Below are 20,120 nucleotides of genomic sequence, written 5' to 3' on the forward strand. Positions count from 1 at the left end.
AGTACCATGGCTATATACAGGAAGTACCAGGTAATAACATGGCTATATTTTTCAAATCAAATCAAATTTTATTTGTCACATACACATGGTTAGCAGATGTTAATGCGAGTGTAGCGAAATGCTTGTGCTTCTAGTTCCGACAATGCAGTAATAACAAGTAATCTAACTAACAATTCCAAAACTACTGTCTTGTACACAGTGTAAGGGGATAAAGAATATGTACATAAGGATATATGAATGAGTGATGGTACAGAGCAGCATAGGCAAGATACAGTAGATGGTATCGGGTACAGTATGTACAAATGAGATGAGTATGTAAACAAAGTGGCATAGTATAGTATAAAGTGGCTAGTGATACATGTATTACATAAGGATACCGTCGATGATATAGAGTACAGTATATACGTATGCATATGAGATGAATAATGTAGGGTAAGTAACATTTATATAAGGTAGCATTGTTTAAAGTGGCTAGTGATATATTTACATCATTTCCCATCAATTCCCATTATTAAAGTGGCTGGAGTTGAGTCAGTGTCAGTGTGTTGGCAGCAGCCACTCAGTGTTAGTGGTGGCTGTTTAACAGTCTGATGGCCTTGAGATAGAAGCTGTTTTTCAGTCTCTCGGTCCCAGCTTTGATGCACCTGTACTGACCTCGCCTTCTGGATGATAGCGGGGTGAACAGGCAGTGGCTCGGGTGGTTGATGTCCTTGATGATCTTTATGGCCTTCCTGTGACATCGGGTGGTGTAGGTGTCCTGGAGGGCAGGTAGTTTGCCCCCGGTGATGCGTTGTGCAGACCTCACTACCCTCTGGAGAGCCTTACGGTTGAGGGCGGTGCAGTTGCCATACCAGGCGGTGATACAGCCCGCCAGGATGCTCTCGATTGTGCATCTGTAGAAGTTTGTGAGTGCTTTTGGTGACAAGCCGAATTTCTTCAGCCTCCTGAGGTTGAAGAGGCGCTGCTGCGCCTTCTTCACGATGCTGTCTGTGTGAGTGGACCAATTCAGTTTGTCTGTGATGTGTATGCCGAGGAACTTAAAACTTGCTACCCTCTCCACTACTGTTCCATCGATGTGGATAGGGGGGTGTTCCCTCTGCTGTTTCCTGAAGTCCACAATCATCTCCTTAGTTTTGTTGACGTTGAGTGTGAGGTTGTTTTCCTGACACCACACTCCGAGGGCCCTCACCTCCTCCCTGTAGGCCGTCTCATCGTTGTTGGTAATCAAGCCTACCACTGTTGTGTCGTCCGCAAACTTGATGATTGAGTTGGAGGCGTGCGTGGCCACGCAGTCGTGGGTGAACAGGGAGTACAGGAGAGGGCTCAGAACGCAACCTTGTGGGGCCCCAGTGTTGAGGATCAGCGGGGAGGAGATGTTGTTGCCTACCCTCACCACCTGGGGGCGGCCCGTCAGGAAGTCCAGTACCCAGTTGCACAGGGCGGGGTCGAGACCCAGGGTCTCGAGCTTGATGACGAGCTTGGAGGGTACTATGGTGTTGAATGCCGAGCTGTAGTCGATGAACAGCATTCTCACATAGGTATTCCTCTTGTCCAGATGGGTTAGGGCAGTGTGCAGTGTGGTTGAGATTGCATCGTCTGTGGACCTATTTGGGCGGTAAGCAAATTGGAGTGGGTCTAGGGTGTCAGGTAGGGTGGAGGTGATATGGTCCTTGACTAGTCTCTCAAAGCACTTCAGGTAATACCATGGTTATATACAGGAAATACCAGGTAATAACATGGCTATATACAGGAAGTACCAGTACCGAGTCAATGTGCAGGGGTACCAGGTAATACCATGGTTATATACAGGGAGTACCAGGTAATAACATGGCTATATTTATTTTTTGGACCTTAATTTAACTTGATTTAATATACAGGGAGTTCTAGTACTGAGTCGATGTACAGGGATACCAGGTAATACCATGATTATATACAGGAAGTACCAGGTAATAACATGGCTATATACAGGGAGTACCAGGTAATACCATAGTTATATACAGGGAGTACCAGGTAATAACATGGCTATATACAGGAAGTACCAGGTACTAACGTGGCTATATACAGGGAGTACCACTACTGAGTGGATGTGCAGGGGTACCTCCACTCAGTACTGGTATTTCCTGTATATAGCCATGCTATCTTTACCCGTTATTCGTTATTCACTGTGTATTTATTCCTCGTGACTATTTCAATTTTGTATTTATCTATTTATCTATCTATCTATATCTTTGAATCTGCATTGTTGGTAAAGGTCTACTACACCTGTTTAAGGTCTACTACACCTGTTGATTATGAAGCATGTGACAAATAACATTTGATTAGATCTGATGGTTTGCCACCAGAGGTGAAAGTAGGAGCCTGCAGCATATTGTCACATTTCAAATGAAGCATTTACTGTCCTTGTCCTTTATTTGTGATGAAAATAGAGATGAACGTGATGAAAAGGCGACAGAGGTTTCATAGGAGCTGCGACACAGGGCGCAGCAGAGTAATCTGGTTACATCAACCGTCATTTAATTCATTTTTTCTGCTAATCCCTGCTCTATGTCCTCTGCCCTGAGGCTGAATAAACACACGTGGCCTGTTACATCAGTAACGCATTAATAATTAAATAACGTGTCTAATAGATAATGTCATGTTCTCTCCTTTTTCTCCATTTCTTTCCGTTTATCCACTGCGTCTCAGCGGGGACCGTTTGTCCAAGTAGTGCCGTGCCATGCTGCTGTGCTGAAGCTGCTTGAGCACTGGAAGGGGACCCGAGAGGAGCAGGGGAGGGGATCAGAGGAGGAAGGGAGGGGAGGAGGGGCGGGGAGCACTGAGCACAGCGAGTGACTGGACTGTGTATTGAAGGTGAAGATCAGTCCAGCACCACAAAGAGACAACAGTAGGAGACGTTGTAAAGGCCATGGAGGTTCCGCGTGTGGACGACAGCACCAGCAGCCCTGTCAGCCGTTGTGACGACATGATGAAGAACCTGAATTTGGACTTGATACAGCCGAGTGACAGGGAAGGTAAGTACCGGACCCCGGAGGGCAGCAGGGCTGAAGGAGCGCTGTGTAGCCTGCATTGGTCAAATCAAACTTTATTTGTCACTTGACCCTGCCGCCCTTACCGTGAAATGCTGACTTACAAGCCCTTAACTAACAGTGCAGTAAGAGGTAAGAAAATATTTACCAAATAAACTAAATAAAAAAATAACACAATAACATAACAATAAGAGGCTATATACAGGGGGGGGGGGGGTAGAAGCTGTTTAGAAGCCTTGACCAATGTCAAATCTTTTCAGTCTCCTTAGGGGGATTAGGTTTTGTTGTGCCCTCTTCACAACTGTCTTGGTGAGTTTGGACCATTCTACTTTGTTGTTGATATGGACACCAAGGAACTTGAAACTCTCAACCTGCTCCACTACAGCCCCCTCGATGAGAATGGAGGCGTGCTCGGTCCTCCTTTTCCTGTAGTCCAGAATCATCTCCTTTGTCTTGATCATGTTGAGGAAGAGTTTGTTGTCCTGGCACCACACGGCCAGGTCTCTGACCTCCTCCCTATAGGCTGTCTCATCGTTGTCGGTGATCAGACCTACCACTTTTGTGTCATCGTCAAACTTAATGATGGTGTTGGAGACATGCTTGGCCGTGCAGTCATGAGTGAACAGGGAGTACAGGAGGGGACTGAGCACGCACCCATGAGGAGCCCCTGTGTTGAGGATCAGCGTGGCGGATGTGTTGTTACCTACCCTTACCACCTGGGGGTGGCCTGTCAGGAAGTCTAGGATCCAGTTGCAGAGGGAGGTGTTAAGTCCCAGGGTCCTTAGGTTATTGAGCGCTATGGTGTTGAATGCTGAGCTGTAGTCAATGAACAGCATTCTCACGTAGGTGTTCCTTTTGTTCAGGTGGGAAAGGGCAGTGTGGAGTGCAATAGAGATTACATCATCTATGGATCTTTTAGGACGGTATGCAAATTAGAGTGGGTCTAGGGTTTCTGGGATAATGGTGTTGATGTGAGCCATGACCAGCCTTTCAAAGCACTTCAAGCTACAGACGTGAGTGCTACGTGTCTGTAGTCATTTAGGCAGGTTGCCTTTGTGTTCTTGGGCACAGGGACTATGGTGGTGTGCTTGAAACATGTTGGTATCACAGACTCGGTCAGGGAGAGGTTGAAAATGTCAGTGAAGAGACTTGCCAGTTGGTCAGCGCATGCTCGGAGTACACGTCCTGGTAATCCGTCTGGCCCTGTGGCCTTGTGAATGTTGACCTGTAATAAGTCTAGGTCTTATTCACGTCAGCTACGGAGAGCGTGGTCACATGGTCGTCCGGAACAAATCAAATCTAATTGTATTTGTCACATGCGCCGAATACAATAGGTATTGTACAACAAGACCTTACAGTGAAATGCTTACTTACAAGCCCTTAACCAACAATGCAGTTTTAAGAAAATACCCCCCAAAAAGTAAGAGATAAGAATAACAAATAATTAAAGAGCAGTAGTAAATAACAATAGTGTGGCTATATACAGGGGGTATATAGTCTGGGTAGCCATTAGTCTGGGTAGCCATTTTGATTAGCTGTTCATGAGTCTTATGGCTTGGGGATAGAAGCTGTTTAGAAGCCTCTTTTACCTAGACTTGGTGCTCCGGTACCGCTTGCAGTGCGGTAGCAGAGAGAGCAGTCTATGACTAGGGTGGCTTGGAGTCTTTGACAATTTTTAGGGCCTTCCTCTGACAATGCCTGGTATAGAGGTCCAGGATGGCAGGAAGCTTAGCCCCGGTGATGTACTGGACCGTGTGCACTACCCTCTGTAGTGCCTTGTGGTTGGAGGCCGAGCAGTTTCCATACCAGGCAGAGATGCATCCCGTCAGGATGCTGGTTCTCTCATGCATGTTTCAGTGTTATTTGCCTCGAAGCGAGCATAGAAGTAGTTTAGCTCGCCTGGTAGGCTTGTGTCATTGGGCAGCTCACGGCTGTGCTTCCCTTTGTAGTCTGTAATGGTTTGCAAGCCCTGCCACATCCGACGAGCGTTGGAGCCGGTTTAGTACAATTCGATCTTAGTCCTGTATTGACACTTTGTCACGGGATACTAGGAGTGGAGGGTTGGAATCAGGCGCAGAGAGCAGGGTTCAGTATATCATGATTTATTCTCCGGCCAAACAACGGTCACGCCAACATACAGGGCATAGAACAGACCAGCCCAAACACAGGACCAAACAGTCCGGAGAATACACACATGAAAACCACGATCCAACAGAGTAACAAAAACAATTCCACACAAAACAAGGGCAGGACAACCTACTACATATAGGGAAGCTAATTAAACTAAAATACACACAGGTGAAACTAATAAGACAAAACCAACAGACAAACGAAAAATGGATCGGTAGCGGCTAGTAGGACGGTGACGACGACCGCCGAGCACCGCCCGAACAGGCAGGGGAGCCAACTTCGGCGGAAGTCTTTGCCTGTTTGATGGTTCGTCAGAGGGCATAGCGGGATTTCTTATAAGCTTCCTTATTAGAGTCCCGCTCCTTGATAACGGCAGCTCTAGCCTTTTGCTCAGTATGATTGTTGCCTGTAATCCATGGCTTCTGGTTGGGGTATGTACGTACAGTCACTGTGGGGACAACGTCATCGATGCACTTATTGATGAAGGCAATGACTGAGGTGGTATACTCCTCAATGCCATCGGAAGAATCCCGGAACATATTCCAGTGTGCTAGCAAAAATTCCTGTAGCTTAGCATCTGCTTCATCTGACAACTTTTTTATTGACCGAGTCACTGGTACTTCCTGCTTGAATTTCTGCTTGTAAGCAGGAATCAGGAGGATAGAATTATGGTCAGATTTGCCAAATGGAGGATGAGAGAGAGCTTGTACCCATCTCTGTGTGGAGTAATGGTGGTCTTGAGTTTTTTTCCCTCTGGTTGCACATATAACATCCTGATAGAAATTTGGTAAAACAGATTTAAGTTTCCCTGCATTAAAGTCCCCGACATCTGGATAAGCTTTTTCCTGTTTGCTTATGGGGCAATACATCTCATTGAGTCCAGTCTTAGTGCCAGCATTGGTCTGTTGTGGTATGTAGACAGCTACGAAAAATACAGATGAAAACTATCTATGTAGATAGTGTGATCTACAGCTTATCATGAGATACTCTACCTCAGGTGCGCAAAACCTCAAGATTTCCTTAGATATCGTGCACCAGCTGTTGTTTACATATATGCATTGTGCTCCACCCCTTGTCTTACCAGACGCTGCTGTTCTACCCTGCCCATACAGCGTATAACCAGCCAGCTGTATGTTGATAATGTCGTCGTTCAGCCATGAATCCATGAAGCATAAGATATTACAGTTTTTAATGTCCCCTTGGTAGTTTAATCTACCTTATAAGTCGTCGATTTTATTTTCCAATGATTGCACGTTGGATAGTAGAACGGATGGCAGGGGGTTTATTCAATCGCCTACGAATCCTCAGAAGGCAGCCTGCCCTCCATCCTCTTTTTCTCCCTCGTCTCTTCACACAAATGACGGGGATTTGGGCCTGTTCCCGGGAAAGAAGTATGTCGTTCACGTCGGGCTTGTCGGACTCGTTAAATCACTGTTCTGATGTCCAGAAGTTATTTTCAGTCATAAGCGGCAGTAGCAACATTATGTACAAAATACGTTTTTTTTAAAACACAATCAGTTAGGATATAAAACATCTGCCATCTTCTCTGGCGCCGTCTTTAGTAGTAGTAGTGGTAGTCAAGGTGTCTCATCAGGAAATTGAGTCTATCATAGTTCATGTGGGATTCAATGAGATTATGAAGGGCAGTTCAGAACAGCTGAAGATTGATTTTAAAGAACTGATTGGGTCTCAACTTGACACCAACAAACGCCCCATAATATCTGTCCTCTGCCCTCCCTAAATGGTGGCATTGAACGGTTCAGCAGACTTTTATCCCTCCATAACTCGCAACCAGACTATTTCAGCTCTGTGGGTGGAACATTTATTGACAATTTTGATACCTTCTGGAAACAAAGCTTGTATTATGAGGAGGATGGGATCCACCCAAATCATTTGGGTTCGTTTCACAGCATTATAAGGATGCGTTGAGACAATGACTTATCAATGACCCAAGCCCAGCTCATTGAATCCCTACCATTGTGTCGCTGAGTTGTCATAATGCTTCAGTAAATGTACATTATCCCAGGGGCGTTGGAAGACACAATGTAAGTAACCTAATTTATGTCCCTCTAACTGCCCTGAATGCCTCTGCTGATCCTACAACTATTGTATGAAGTAATCATGCGTCTTTGACGAGAGTTATACTGTTAGCACTGAGGCGGTTTGCCTTAGCAGGAAATCCACCTTGTGCAGCTTACCCTGCACTAACATAAATAACCTGAGCATGTCTACCTCTGCTAAGCTTCCCAGTAAAGCAATAAAAACAATAAGGCATCCCAGAAAAGTGTTGACCATAGCCCACATTAACATATGTAGCTTAATTTTTTATTTTTTTATTTAACTAGGTAAGTCAGTTAAGAACAAATTATTATTTACAATGACGGCCTACTCCGGCCAAACCCGGACGACGCAGGGCCAATTGCCCGCCGCCCGATGGGACTCCTAATCACATCCGGATGTGAGGCAGCCAGTTAAGAAACAAGGTTCATGAAATCAATAATTTGCTAGTAACAGATGACATTCATATTCTGACCATCTCTGAAACTCACTTAGATGTTACAGTGATAGCAATACATGGTTATAAAATCTACAGTAAAGACAGAAATGCCAAAGGTGGAGGTGTGGCCATTTATATTCAGAACCACATACCTGTAAAGATTAGAGAGGATCTCATGTTAAATACTGTTGAAGTAATATGGCTACAGGTTCATCTGCCTCACCTAAAGCCCATTCTGGTGGGAAGCTGCTATAGACCACCAAGTGCTAACAGTCAGTATCTGGACAACATGTGTGAAATGCTTGATAATGTTTATTTTTAATATTTTTTATTTCACCTTTATTTAACCAGGTAGGCTAGTTGAGAACAAGTTCTCATTTACAACTGCGACCTGGCCAAGATAAAGCAAAGCAGTGCGACACAAACAACACAGAGTTACACATGGGAATAGCAAACACTCCTTTACACGCCAGTATCTCTACTTGCACATTCATCTTCTGCACATCTACCATTCCAGTGTTTATTTGCTATATTGTATTTACTTTGCCACCATGGCCTATTTATTGCCTTAACTCCCTTATCTTACCTCATTTCCACTCACTGTATATAGACTTTGTTTTGTTTTCTCTTGTTCTACTGTATTATTGACTATGTTTTGTTTGTTCCATGTGCAACTCTGTGTTGTTGTCTGTGTCACACTGCTTTGCTTCATCTTGGCCAGGTCACAGTTGTAAATGAGAACTTGTTCTAAACTAGCCTACCTGGTTAAATAAAGGTGAAATAAAATAAAAACATTAATTACAGTACGCTATACCCTATACCATTCTGTTACTACATACCACTTACAGTGAGCTATACCCCATACCATTCTGTTACTACATACCACTTACAGTGAGCTATACCCCATACCATTCTGTTACTACATACCACTTACAAGTAGGCTATACCCCATACCATTCTGTTACTACATACCACTTACAGTGAGCTATACCCCATACCATTCTGTTACTACATACCACTTACAGTGAGCTATACCCCATACCATTCTGTTACTACATACCACTTACAGTGAGCTATACCCCATACCATTCTGTTACTACATACCACTTACAGTGAGCTATACCCCATACCATTCTGTTACTACATACCACTTACAGTAGGCTATACCCCATACCATTCTGTTACTACATACCACTTACAGTAGGCTATACCCCATACTATTCTGTTACTACATACAACTTACAGTGAGCTATACCCCATACCATTCTGTTACAACATACCATTTACAGTTGGCAATACCCCATATCATTCTGTTACTACATACCACTTACAGTAGGCTATACCCCATACCATTCTATTACTACATACCACTTACAGTAGGCTATACCCCATACCATTCTGTTACTACATACCACTTACATTAGGCTATACCCCATGCCATTCTGTTACTACATACCACTTACAGTAGGCTATACCCCATACCATTCTGTTACTACATACCACTTACAGTAGGCTATACCCCATACCATTCTGTTACTACATACCACTTACAGTAGGCTATACCCCATACCATTCTGTTACTACATACCACTTACAGTGAGCTATACCCCATACTATTCTGTTACTACATACAACTTACAGTGAGCTATACCCCATACCATTCTGTTACAACATACCATTTACAGTTGGCAATACCCCATATCATTCTGTTACTACATACCACTTACAGTAGGCTATACCCCATACCATTCTATTACTACATACCACTTACAGTAGGCTATACCCCATACCATTCTGTTACTACATACCACTTACATTAGGCTATACCCCATACCATTCTGTTACTACATACCACTTACAGTAGGCTATACCCCATACCATTCTGTTACTACATACCACTTACAGTAGGCTATACCCCATACCATTCTGTTACTACATACCACTTACAGTGAGCTATACCCCATACCATTCTGTTACTACATACCACTTACAGTAGGCTATACCCCATACCATTCTGTTACTTTTGTTACATCTGCCACTGCCACGCCCTCTACTTCTCATCCTGTGTTTCCCTATCCTGCCGCCACTCCCCCAGGGTTCTCTCTCTCTCTCTCTCTCTCTCTCTCTCTCTCTCTCTCTCTCTCTCGCTCCCTCTCTCTCTCTCTCTCGATCTCTCTCGATCTCTCTCTCCCTCTCTCTCTCTCTCTCTTTGTTTCTCTCTCTGTGTATCTCTCTCTCTATGTCTCTCTCTCCCCCTCTCTCTCTCTCTCTCTCTCTCTCTCTCTCTCTCTCTCTCTCTCTCTCTCTCTCTCTCTCTCTCTCTTTCTCTCTCTCTCTCTCTCTCTCTCTCTCTCTCTCTCTCTCTCTCTCTCTCTCTCTCTCTCTGTATCTGACTGTGTATCTGACTGTGTGAGTGGAGACAGGTGTGCTGGAGGCAGAGCAGATCCCCAACAGCTGCAACCTGTAAGCATGTTGATCTCCTCTCCCTCTCTCTAATGCCTTTATTGATTTATTTACTATTTGTTGACTGTGTTGTCTACTTCCTGTGTTGACAGGAGACAACTCTCAGGACAGCAGCATCGTGGAAAAGGAGGATCTTCCTGTTCCTCAGAACGTCAAGATCACCAACATCACCTGTGACTCCTTCAAGATCAACTGGGACATGGACTGTAGAGCCAAGGACCACATCACTAACTACTTCATAGACCTCAACAAGAAGGAGCACAATAACTCCAACAAGTTCAAACACAAGGTTAGATACAGTCCATCATATAGTTCAAACACAAGGTTAGATACAGTACATTATACAGTACATTGTTCAGACATGCTTCAGGGCTGTACGGTAATATACACATATACATATATATATATATGTATACACCTTAGCCAAATACATTTAAACTCAGTTTTTCACAATTTCTGACATTTAATCCTAGTAAAACATTCCCTGACTTAGGTCAGTTAGGATCACCACTTTATTTTAAGAATGTGAAATGTCAGATAGTAGAGAGAATTATTTATTTCAGCTTTTATTTCTTTCATCACATTCCCAGTGGGTCATAGGTTTACATACACCCAATTAGTATTTGGTAGCATTTCCTTTAAATTGTATAACTTGGGTCAAACGGTTCAGGTAGCCTTCCACAAGCTTCCCACAATAAGTTGTGTGAATTTTGGCCCATTCCTCCTGACAGAGCTGGTGTAACTGAGTCAGGTTTGTAGGCCTCCATGCTCGCATACGCTTTTTCAGTTCTGCCCACGAATGGTCTATGGGATTGAGGTCAGGGCTTTGTGATGGCCACTCCAATACCTTGACTTTGTTGTCCTTAGGTCATTTTGCCACAACTTTGGAAGTATGCTTGGGGTCATTGTCCATTTGGAAGACCCATTTGTGACCAAGCTTTAACTTCCTGACTGATGTCTTGAGATGTTGCTTCAATATATCCACATAATTTTCCTATCTCATGATGCCATCTATTTTTGTGAAGTGCACCAGTCCCTCCTGCAGCAAAGTACCCCCACAACATGATGCTGCCACCCCCGTGCTTCACAGCTGGGATGGTGTTCTTCGGCTTGCAAGCCTCCCCCTTTTTCTTCCAAACATTACAATGGTCATTATGGCCAAACAGTTCTATTTTTGTTTCATCAGACGAGAGGACATTTCTCCAAAAAGTGCAACCTTTGTCCCCATGTGCAGTTGCAAACCGTAGTCTGGCTTTTGATGGTGGTTTTGGAGTAGTGGCTTCTTCCTTGCTGAGTGTCGATATAGGACTCATTTTACTGTGGATATAGATACTTTTGTACCTGTTTCCTCCAGCATCTTCACAAGGTCCTTTGCTGTTGTTCTGGGATTGATTTGCACTTTTCGCACCAAAGTACGCTCATCTCTAGGAGACAGAACGCGTCTCCTCCCTGACCGGTATGACGACTGCGTGGTCCCATGTTGTTTATACTTCCGTACTATCGTTTGTACAGTTGAACACGGTACCTTCAGACGTTTGGAAATTGCTCCCAAGGATGAACCAGACTTGTGGAGGTCTACAATTCTTTTTCTGTGGTCTTGACTGATTTCTTTACATTTTCCCATGATGTCAAGCAGAGGCACTGAGTTTGAAGGTAGGTCTTGAAATACATCCACAAATACACCTCCAATTGACTCAAATTATGTAAATTAGCCTATCAGAAGCTTCTAAAGCCATGACATAATTTTCTGGAATTTCCCAAGCTGTTTAAAGGCACATTCAACTTAGTGTATGTAAACTTCTGACTCACTGGAATTGTGATACAATGAATTATAAGTTAAATAATCTGTCTGTAAACAATTGTTGGAAAAATTGCTTGTGTCATGCACAAAGTATAGTTTTATATATTAAACTGCTCCGGCTATTCAACAAGTTCTGCTCTCCTGCGTTTGACTTCCCTGCCACCAGTTACGCACTCCTTACAGAATTCCCGACCTACTATGGAATCAGCAGGAACAGGTGCCCCTGGTATAGGGGTCGAGGAGCGCATCCAGGAGCAAGCGAAAGTAATCCACCATCTCGGCGCCATCATGGATCAAGTTATCCAGACCCTGGACCGTTGGGAGAGACAGGGAGGTCCTCCAGCGCCTTCAACAACGCAACCCGAACCTCTACTACTCACTCCTCCTGCAACCAGTCCCAGTGCGATGCGTCTTGCCCTTCCCGGGGAGTATGATGGGACGGCGGCACGGTGCCAGGGTTTCCTGTTACAGCTGGACCTATACCTGGGCACCGTTTACCCGGCTCCCTCGGGAAGGGAGATGGTGTCCGCCCTCATCTCGTGCCTCTCAGGGAGATCTCTGGAGTGGGCCAACGGCATGTGGGGAGAAGGAGAAGCGGCGTCGGAGGACTTCACAGAGTTCACCCGCCGTTTCCGGGCGGTCTACAACCACCAGCACAAGGGTAGAGTGGTGGGTGAGCGCCTCTTCCAGCTGAGGCAGGAGACGAGGAGCACCCAGGAGTTGGCCCTGGAGTTTAGGACCCTGGCTGTCGGCGTGGGATGGAACGATATGGCCCTGATCGACCACTACCGTTGCAGTCTGCGCGAGGACGTCCGTCAGGAGTTGGCCTGCAGAGACACCACCCTCACATTGGATCAGCTGGTGAACCTTTCCATCCGGCTGGACAACCTGCTGGCTACCCGCGGACGTTCAGATCGGGGTCTGGTGGTTCCATCCCCTCGCACCCCCTCTCCTGAACCTTTGGAGCTGGGAGGGGCGGTGACCGGAGGGGAGACCGGAGGGGGTTCCAGTTTGTGCAACATCTGTGGCCGCAGAGGGCACACTGCCGGTCGGTGCCGGGTTGGTCCCTCTGGGGGTCGAGGCAGGAGGCAGGGCACTCTGGCGTCACCCCAGGTGAGTCTGCACCACTCTCACCCAGAGTCCTCTGTTGTCCAACTGTTTGTACCTGTTTGTTTACCTGATTTCCCCCCGCATTCCCAGCATAAGGCGCTTGTCGATTCAGGCGCAGCTGGGAATTTTATTGACAGAGCGCTCGCTCTTAGTTTAGCGATCCCCATTATTCCTGTGGTTAGACCTTTCCCAGTTCACGCTCTGGATAGTCGACCATTGGGGTCCGGGCTAATCAGGGAAGCCACTATCTCCCTGGCCATGGTGACGCAGGGGAGTCATGAGGAGAGAATCAGTGTCTTTCTCATTGACTCTCTTGCGTTTCCCGTGGTACTGGGCCTTCCCTGGTTGGCTCATCATGACCCCACCATTTCATGGCAACAGAGGGCTCTCACGGGGTGGTCGCAAGAGTGCTCAGGGAGGTGTGTAGGGATTTCTGATGATGCTACTACGGTGGAAAGTCCAGACCAGGTCCCCACTGTGGACATCCTCCCCGAATATGCCGATTTGGCTCTCGCCTTCTGTAAAAAGAAGGCGACTCAATTACCACCCCATCGACGGGGGGATTGTGCGATAAATCTCCTGGTGCACTTCCCAGGAGTCACATGTATCCCCTGTCGCAAGCGGAGATGGTGGCTATGGAGACATATGTCTCCAAATCCCTGCCAGGGGTACATTCGGTCCTCCACTTCACCCGTCTCCTCAAGTTTATTTTTTGTGAAGAAGAAGGATGGAGGTCTGCGCCCATGGTCTCAAACAAATCACGGTGAGGCTCAGTTACCCGCTATCTCTTATTGTCACGGCGATTGAGTCAATTCAAGGGGCACGCTTCTTCACAAAACTGGATCTCAGGAGCGCATACCACCTGGTGCGCATCCGGGAGGGAGACGAGTGGAAGATGGTGTTTAGTACCACCTCAGGGCATTTTGAGTACCTCGTCATGCCGTACGATTTGATAAATGCTCCATCAGTCTTCCAATTCTTTGTAGACTAGATTTTCAGGGACCTGCACGGGCAGGGTGTAGTGGTGTATATCGATGACATTTTGATATACAGTATTCGGCCCCCTTGAACTTTGCGACCTTTTACCACATTTCAGGCTTCAAACATAAAGGTATAAAACTGTATTTTTTGTGAATAATCAACAACAAGTGAGACACAATCATGAAGTGGAACAACATTTATTGGATATTTCAAACTTTTTTAACAAATCAAAAACTGAAAAATTGGGCGTGCAAAATTATTCAGCCCCTTTACTTTCAGTGCAGCAAACTCTCTCCAGAAGTTCATTGAGGATCTCTGAATGATCCAATGTTGACCTAAATGACTAATGATGATAAATACAATCCACCTGTGTGTAATCAAGTCTCCGTATAAATGCACCTGCACTGTGATAGTCTCAGAGGTCCGTTAAAAGCGCAGAGAGAATCATGAAGAACAAGGAACACACCAGGCAGGTCTGAGATACGGTTGTGAAGAAGTTTAAAGCCGGATTTGGATACAAAAACATTTCCCAAGCTTTAAACATCCCAAGGAGCACTGTGCAAGTGATAATATTGAAATGGAAGGAGTATCAGACCACTGCAAATCTACCAAGACCTGGCCGTCCCTCTAAACTTTCAGCTCATACAAGGAGAAGACTGATCAGAGATGCAGCCAAGAGGCCCATGATCACTCTGGATGAACTGCAGAGATCTACAGCTGAGGTGGGAGACTCTGTCCATAGGACAACAATCAGTCGTATATTGCACAAATCTGGCCTTTATGGAAGAGTGGCAAGAAGAAAGCCTTTTCTTAAAGATATCCATAAAAAGTGTTGTTTAAAGTTTGCCACAAGCCACCTGGGAGACACACCAAACATGTGGAAGAAGGTGCTCTGGTCAGATAAAACCAAAATTGAACTTCTTGGCAACAATGCAAAACGTTATGTTTGGCGTAAAAGCAACACAGCTCATCACCCTGACCACACCATCCCCACTGTCAAACATGGTGGTGGCAGCATCATGATTTGGGCCTGCTTTTCTTCAGCAGGGACAGGGAAGATGGTTAAAATTGATGGGAAGATGGATGGAGCCAAATACAGGACCATTCTGGAAGAAAACCTGATGGAGTCTGCAAAAGACCTGAGACTGGGACGGAGATTTGTCTTCCAACAAGACAATGATCCAAAACATAAAGCAAAATCTACAATGGAATGGTTCAAAAATAAACATATCCAGGTGTTAGAAAGGCCAATTCAAAGTCCAGACCTGAATCCAATCGAGAATCTGTGGAAAGAACTGAAAACTGCTGTTCACAAATGCTCTCCATCCAACCTCACTGAGCTCGAGCTGTTTTGCAAGGAGGAATGGGAAAAAATGTCAGTCTCTCGATGTGCAAAACTGATTGAGACATACCCCAAGCGACTTACAGCTGTAATCGCAGCAAAAGGTGGCGCTACAAAGTATTAACGTAAGGGGGCTGAATAATTTGTTAAAAAAGTTTGAAATATCCATTAAATGTTGTTCCACTTCATGATTGTGTCCCACTTGTTGTTGATTCTTCACAAAAAAATACAGTTTTATATCTTTATGTTTGAAGCCTGAAATGTGGCAAAAGGTCGCAAAGTTCAAGGGGGCCGAATACTTTCGCAAGGCACTGTACTCCACTACACGCGCCAAGCATGTTTCTTTGGTGCGCAGTGTACTTGGATGACTGTTGGAGCATGACCTGTACGTCAAGGCTGAGAAACGCCTGTTCTTTCAGCAAGCCGTCTCCTTCCTAGGGTATCGCATTTCCATATCAGGGGTGGAGATGGAGAGTGTGTCATGTATTGTCATATTATGTCTTGTTCCTGTTCTTTCTCTTCACTTCGTCTCCCTCTGCTGGTTGTATTAGGTTACCTTCTCTTCCTCTCCTTCTCCCAGCTGTTCCTCATCTTCTCTAAACTACCTCGTTCACCCTTTTCCCACCTGTTCCTTTTTTCCCTCTGATTAGGTCTCTATTTCTCTCTCTGTTCCTGCTGCTGTCTTTGTCAGATTCTCGTTTGAGTTTCTCATGCCAGAACCAAACTATCGTCTCGTTTGCTTCACCCTTGTCCCGTCCTGTCGGAATCTGCCTGTTCATCTGATGCTACGTGTGATCAGGTACCTCTGTCCTCTACGACCCGCGCCTACCCAGAGAGACCAGCAGTCTGTCGCCGCTAACCCAGCTATTCTCCTCTGCTGCTAAGAAGGGGACTCTAACCCAGCTATTCTCCTCTGCTGCTAGAAGGGGGACTCTTCTGTAAATATCAGATGGACTTTATGATTCATTTATCGCCCTCTCTGCGGGTTGTCTATTTTGCCATTATATACATCTGAAGAGGATCTATGTCTTCCCTGTGTTTTGACATTAAAGGACTCTGTTTTTGTTAAACCGCTTTTGGGTCCTCACTCACGTGCATAACAGAAGAATCTGACCAAGAATGGACCCAGCGACTTCGGATCCTCTCCACTCAGCCGTCGAGATCCAGGGAGCGATGCTAGGCAGACACGAGCAGGAATTGTCTGCTGCTCGACATGCCGTTGAGACCCTGGCCGCCCAAGTCTCCGACCTCACAGAACAGATTCACCATCTCCGCCTCGATCCACCGGCCACTTCCAGGGCTTTCGAATCTCCGGAGCCCAGAATCAATAACCCGCCGTGTTACTCTGGGGAGCCCACTGAATGCCGCTCGTTCCTCACCCAGTGTGATATTGTGTTTTCTCTCCAGCCCAACACTTACTCCAGGAGCACAGCTCGTATCGCCTACGTCATATCTCTCCTTACTGGACGGGCTCGTGAGTGGGGCACGGCAATCTGGGAGGCGAGGCCTGAGTGTACTAACCAGTATCAGGACTTTAAGGAGGAGATGATACAGGTTTTTGATCGTTCTGTTTTTGGGGAGGAAGCTTCCAGGGTCCTGTCTTCCCTATGTCAGGGTAATCGATCCATAACAGATTACTCTATTGAGTTTCGCACTCTTGCTGCCTCCAGTGACTGGAACAAGCCGGCTTTGCTCGCTCGTTTTCTGGAGGGTCTCCGCGCGGAGGTAAAGGATGAGATTCTCTCCCGGGAGGTTCCTTCCAGCGTGGATTCCTTGATTGAACTCGCTATTCGCATAGAGCGACGGGTTGATCTTCGTCACCGAGCTCGTGGAAAGGAGCTTGCGTTCTCCGTTGCCCCCCTCTCCGCATCACTACCATCTTCCTCCACCGGCTCGGGTGCTGAACCTATGCAGCTGGGGGGTATCCGCATCTCGACTAAGGAGAGGGAGCGCTCTTCCTCCGCACCGGTCGTATGATTGTAGTATTGATCTCCTTCCGGGAACCACTCCCCCCCGGGGTAGACTATACTCTCTGTCGGCTCCCGAACGTAAGGCTCTCGAAGATTATTTGTCTGTAGCTCTTGACGCCGGTACCATAGTCCCCTCCTCCTCTCCCGCCGGAGCAGGGTTTTTTTTTGTTAAGAAGAAGGACGGGTCCCTGCACCCCTGCATAGATTATCGAGGGCTGAATGACATAACAGTGAAGAATCGTTATCCGCTCCCTCTTATGTCTTCAGCCTTCGAGATCCTGCAGGGAGCCAGGTTTTTCACTAAGTTGGACCTTCGTAACGCTTACCATCTCGTGCGCATCAGGGAGGGGGACGAGTGGAAAACGGCGTTTAACACTCCATTAGGGCACTTTGAATACCGGGTTCTTCCTTTCGGCCTCGCTAACGCTCCAGCTGTCTTTCAGGCATTAGTCAATGACGTCCTGAGAGACATGCTGAACATCTTTGTTTTCGTTTACCTTGACGATATCCTGATTTTTTCACCGTCACTCCAGATTCATGTTCAGCACGTTCGACGTGTCCTCCAGCGCCTTTTAGAGAATTGTCTTTTTGTGAAGGCTGAGAAGTGCACTTTTCATGCCTCCTCCGTCACATTTCTCGGTTCTGTTATTTCCGCTGAAGGCATTAAGATGGATCCCGCTAAGGTCCAAGCTCTCATTGATTGGCCCGTTCCTAAGTCACGCGTCGAGCTGCAGCGCTTTCTCGGCTTCGCGAATTTCTATCGTCGTTTCATCCGTAATTTCGGTCAGGTGGCAGCTCCTCTCACAGCCCTTACTTCTGTCAAGACGTGCTTTAAGTGGTCCGTTTCCGCCCAGGGAGCTTTTCATCTCCTCAAGAATCGTTTTACATCCGCTCCTATCCTTGTTACACCTGACGTCTCTAGACAGTTCGTTGTCGAGGTTGACGCGTCAGAGGTGGGCGTGGGAGCCATTCTTTCTCAGCGCTCCCTCTCTGACGACAAGGTCCACCCTTGCGCGTATTTTTCTCATCGCCTGTCGCCGTCGGAACGTAACTATGATGTGGGAAACCGCGAACTGCTCGCCATCCGCTTAGCCCTAGGCGAATGGCGACAGTGGTTGGAGGGGGCGACCGTTCCTTTTGTCGTTTGGACTGACCATAGGAACCTTGAGTACATCCGTTCTGCCAAACGACTTAATGCGCGTCAGGCTCGTTGGGCGCTGTTTTTCGTTCGTTTCGAGTTCGTAATTTCTTATCGTCTGGGCTCTAAGAACACCAAGCCTGATGCTTTATCTCGTCTCTTCAGTTCTTCAGTAGTCTCCACTGACCCCGAGGGGATTCTCCCTGAGGGGCGTGTTGTCGGGTTGACTGTCTGGGGAATTGAGAGGCAGGTAAAGCAAGCACTCACTCACACTCCGTCGCCGCGCGCTTGTCCTAGGAACCTTCTTTTCATTCCCGTTCCTACTCGTCTGGCCGTTCTTCAGTGGGCTCACTCTGCCAAGTTAGCCGGCCACCCCGGCGTTCGAGGTACGCTTGCTTCCATTCGCCAGCGTTTTTGGTGGCCCACTCGGGAGCATGACACGCGTCGTTTCGTGGCTGCTTGGTCGGTCTGCGCGCAGACTAAGTCCGGAAACTCCCCTCCTGCCGGCCGTCTCAGATCGCTTCCCATTCCCTCTCGACCGTGGTCTCACATCGCCTTAGATTTTATCACCGGACTGGCTTCGTCAGCGGGGAAGACTGTTGTTCTTACGATTGTCGATAGGTTCTCTAAGGCGGCTCATTTTATTCCCCTCGCTAAGCTCCCTTCTGCTAAAGAGACGGCACAAATCATCATCGAGAATGTTTTCAGAATTCATGGCCTTCCGTCAGACGTCGTTTCGGACAGGGGTCCACAATTCACGTCTCAATTTTGGAGGGAGTTTTGCCGTTTGATTGGGGCTTCCGTCAGTCTCTCTTCCGGCTTTCACCCCCAGTCTAACGGTCAAGCAGAACGGGCCAATCAGACTATTGGTCGCATCTTACGCAGTCTTTCTTTTCGCAACCCTGCGTCTTGGTCAGAACAGCTCCCCTGGGCAGAATACGCCCACAACTCGCTTCCTTCGTCTGCGACCGGGCTATCTCCTTTTCAGAGTAGCCTCGGGTACCAGCCTCCGCTGTTCTCGTCTCAGTTCGCCGAGTCCAGCGTCCCCTCCGCTCAGGCTTTTGTCCAACGTTGCGAGCGCACCTGGAAGAGGGTCAGGTCTGCACTTTGCCGTTATAGGGCGCAGACTGTGAGAGCCGCTAATAAGCGTAGAACTAAGAGTCCTAGATATTGTCGCGGTCAGAGAGTTTGGCTCTCCACTCAGAACCTTCCCCTTAAGACAGCTTCTCGCAAGTTGACCCCGCGGTTCATTGGTCCGTTCCGTATTTCTCATATCATTAATCCTGTCGCAGTGCGACTTCTTCTTCCGCGATATCTTCGTCGCGTCCACCCGGTCTTCCATGTCTCCTGTGTTAAGCCCGTTCTTCGCGCCCCCGCTCGTCTCCCCCCCCCCCATCCTTTGTTGAGGGCGCACCTATCTACAGGGTCCGTAAGATTTTGGACATGCGTCCTCGGGGCCGTGGTCATCAGTACCTAGTGGGTTGGGAGGGGTATGGTCCTGAGGAAAGGAGTTGGGTTCACTCTCGGCACTTGGGTACGCCACCGAAGCTCCGCCCCTGTGCCTTCTTCTTGAAGAAGCTCAGCCAGGCGGAGCAAAACTATGACGTGGAGGACCGGGAGCTGTTGGCTGTCATCAAGGCCTTGAAGGCGTGGAGACATTGG

At 47.0% G+C, this 20,120-nt stretch overlaps 1 protein-coding gene across 1 annotated transcript in view; it reads left to right on the forward strand.

The window, feature by feature from the left end:
* The first annotated feature begins 2,275 nt into the window (after nt 1-2,275).
* Nucleotides 2,276-20,120, forward strand: part of LOC110532874 (phytanoyl-CoA hydroxylase-interacting protein-like) — a 31,334-nt gene continuing 13,489 nt past the window's right edge. The window contains exons 1-2 of the mRNA XM_036972089.1: nt 2,276-3,011; nt 10,209-10,405. Of these exons, the coding sequence (XP_036827984.1) occupies nt 2,906-3,011; nt 10,209-10,405 (303 nt within the window). The 5' untranslated portion in view covers nt 2,276-2,905. The remainder of the gene's footprint in view (nt 3,012-10,208; nt 10,406-20,120) is intronic.

The sequence above is a fragment of the Oncorhynchus mykiss genome, unplaced genomic scaffold, assembly GCF_013265735.2.
Source record: "Oncorhynchus mykiss isolate Arlee unplaced genomic scaffold, USDA_OmykA_1.1 un_scaffold_119, whole genome shotgun sequence".
Lineage (NCBI taxonomy): Eukaryota > Metazoa > Chordata > Actinopteri > Salmoniformes > Salmonidae > Oncorhynchus > Oncorhynchus mykiss.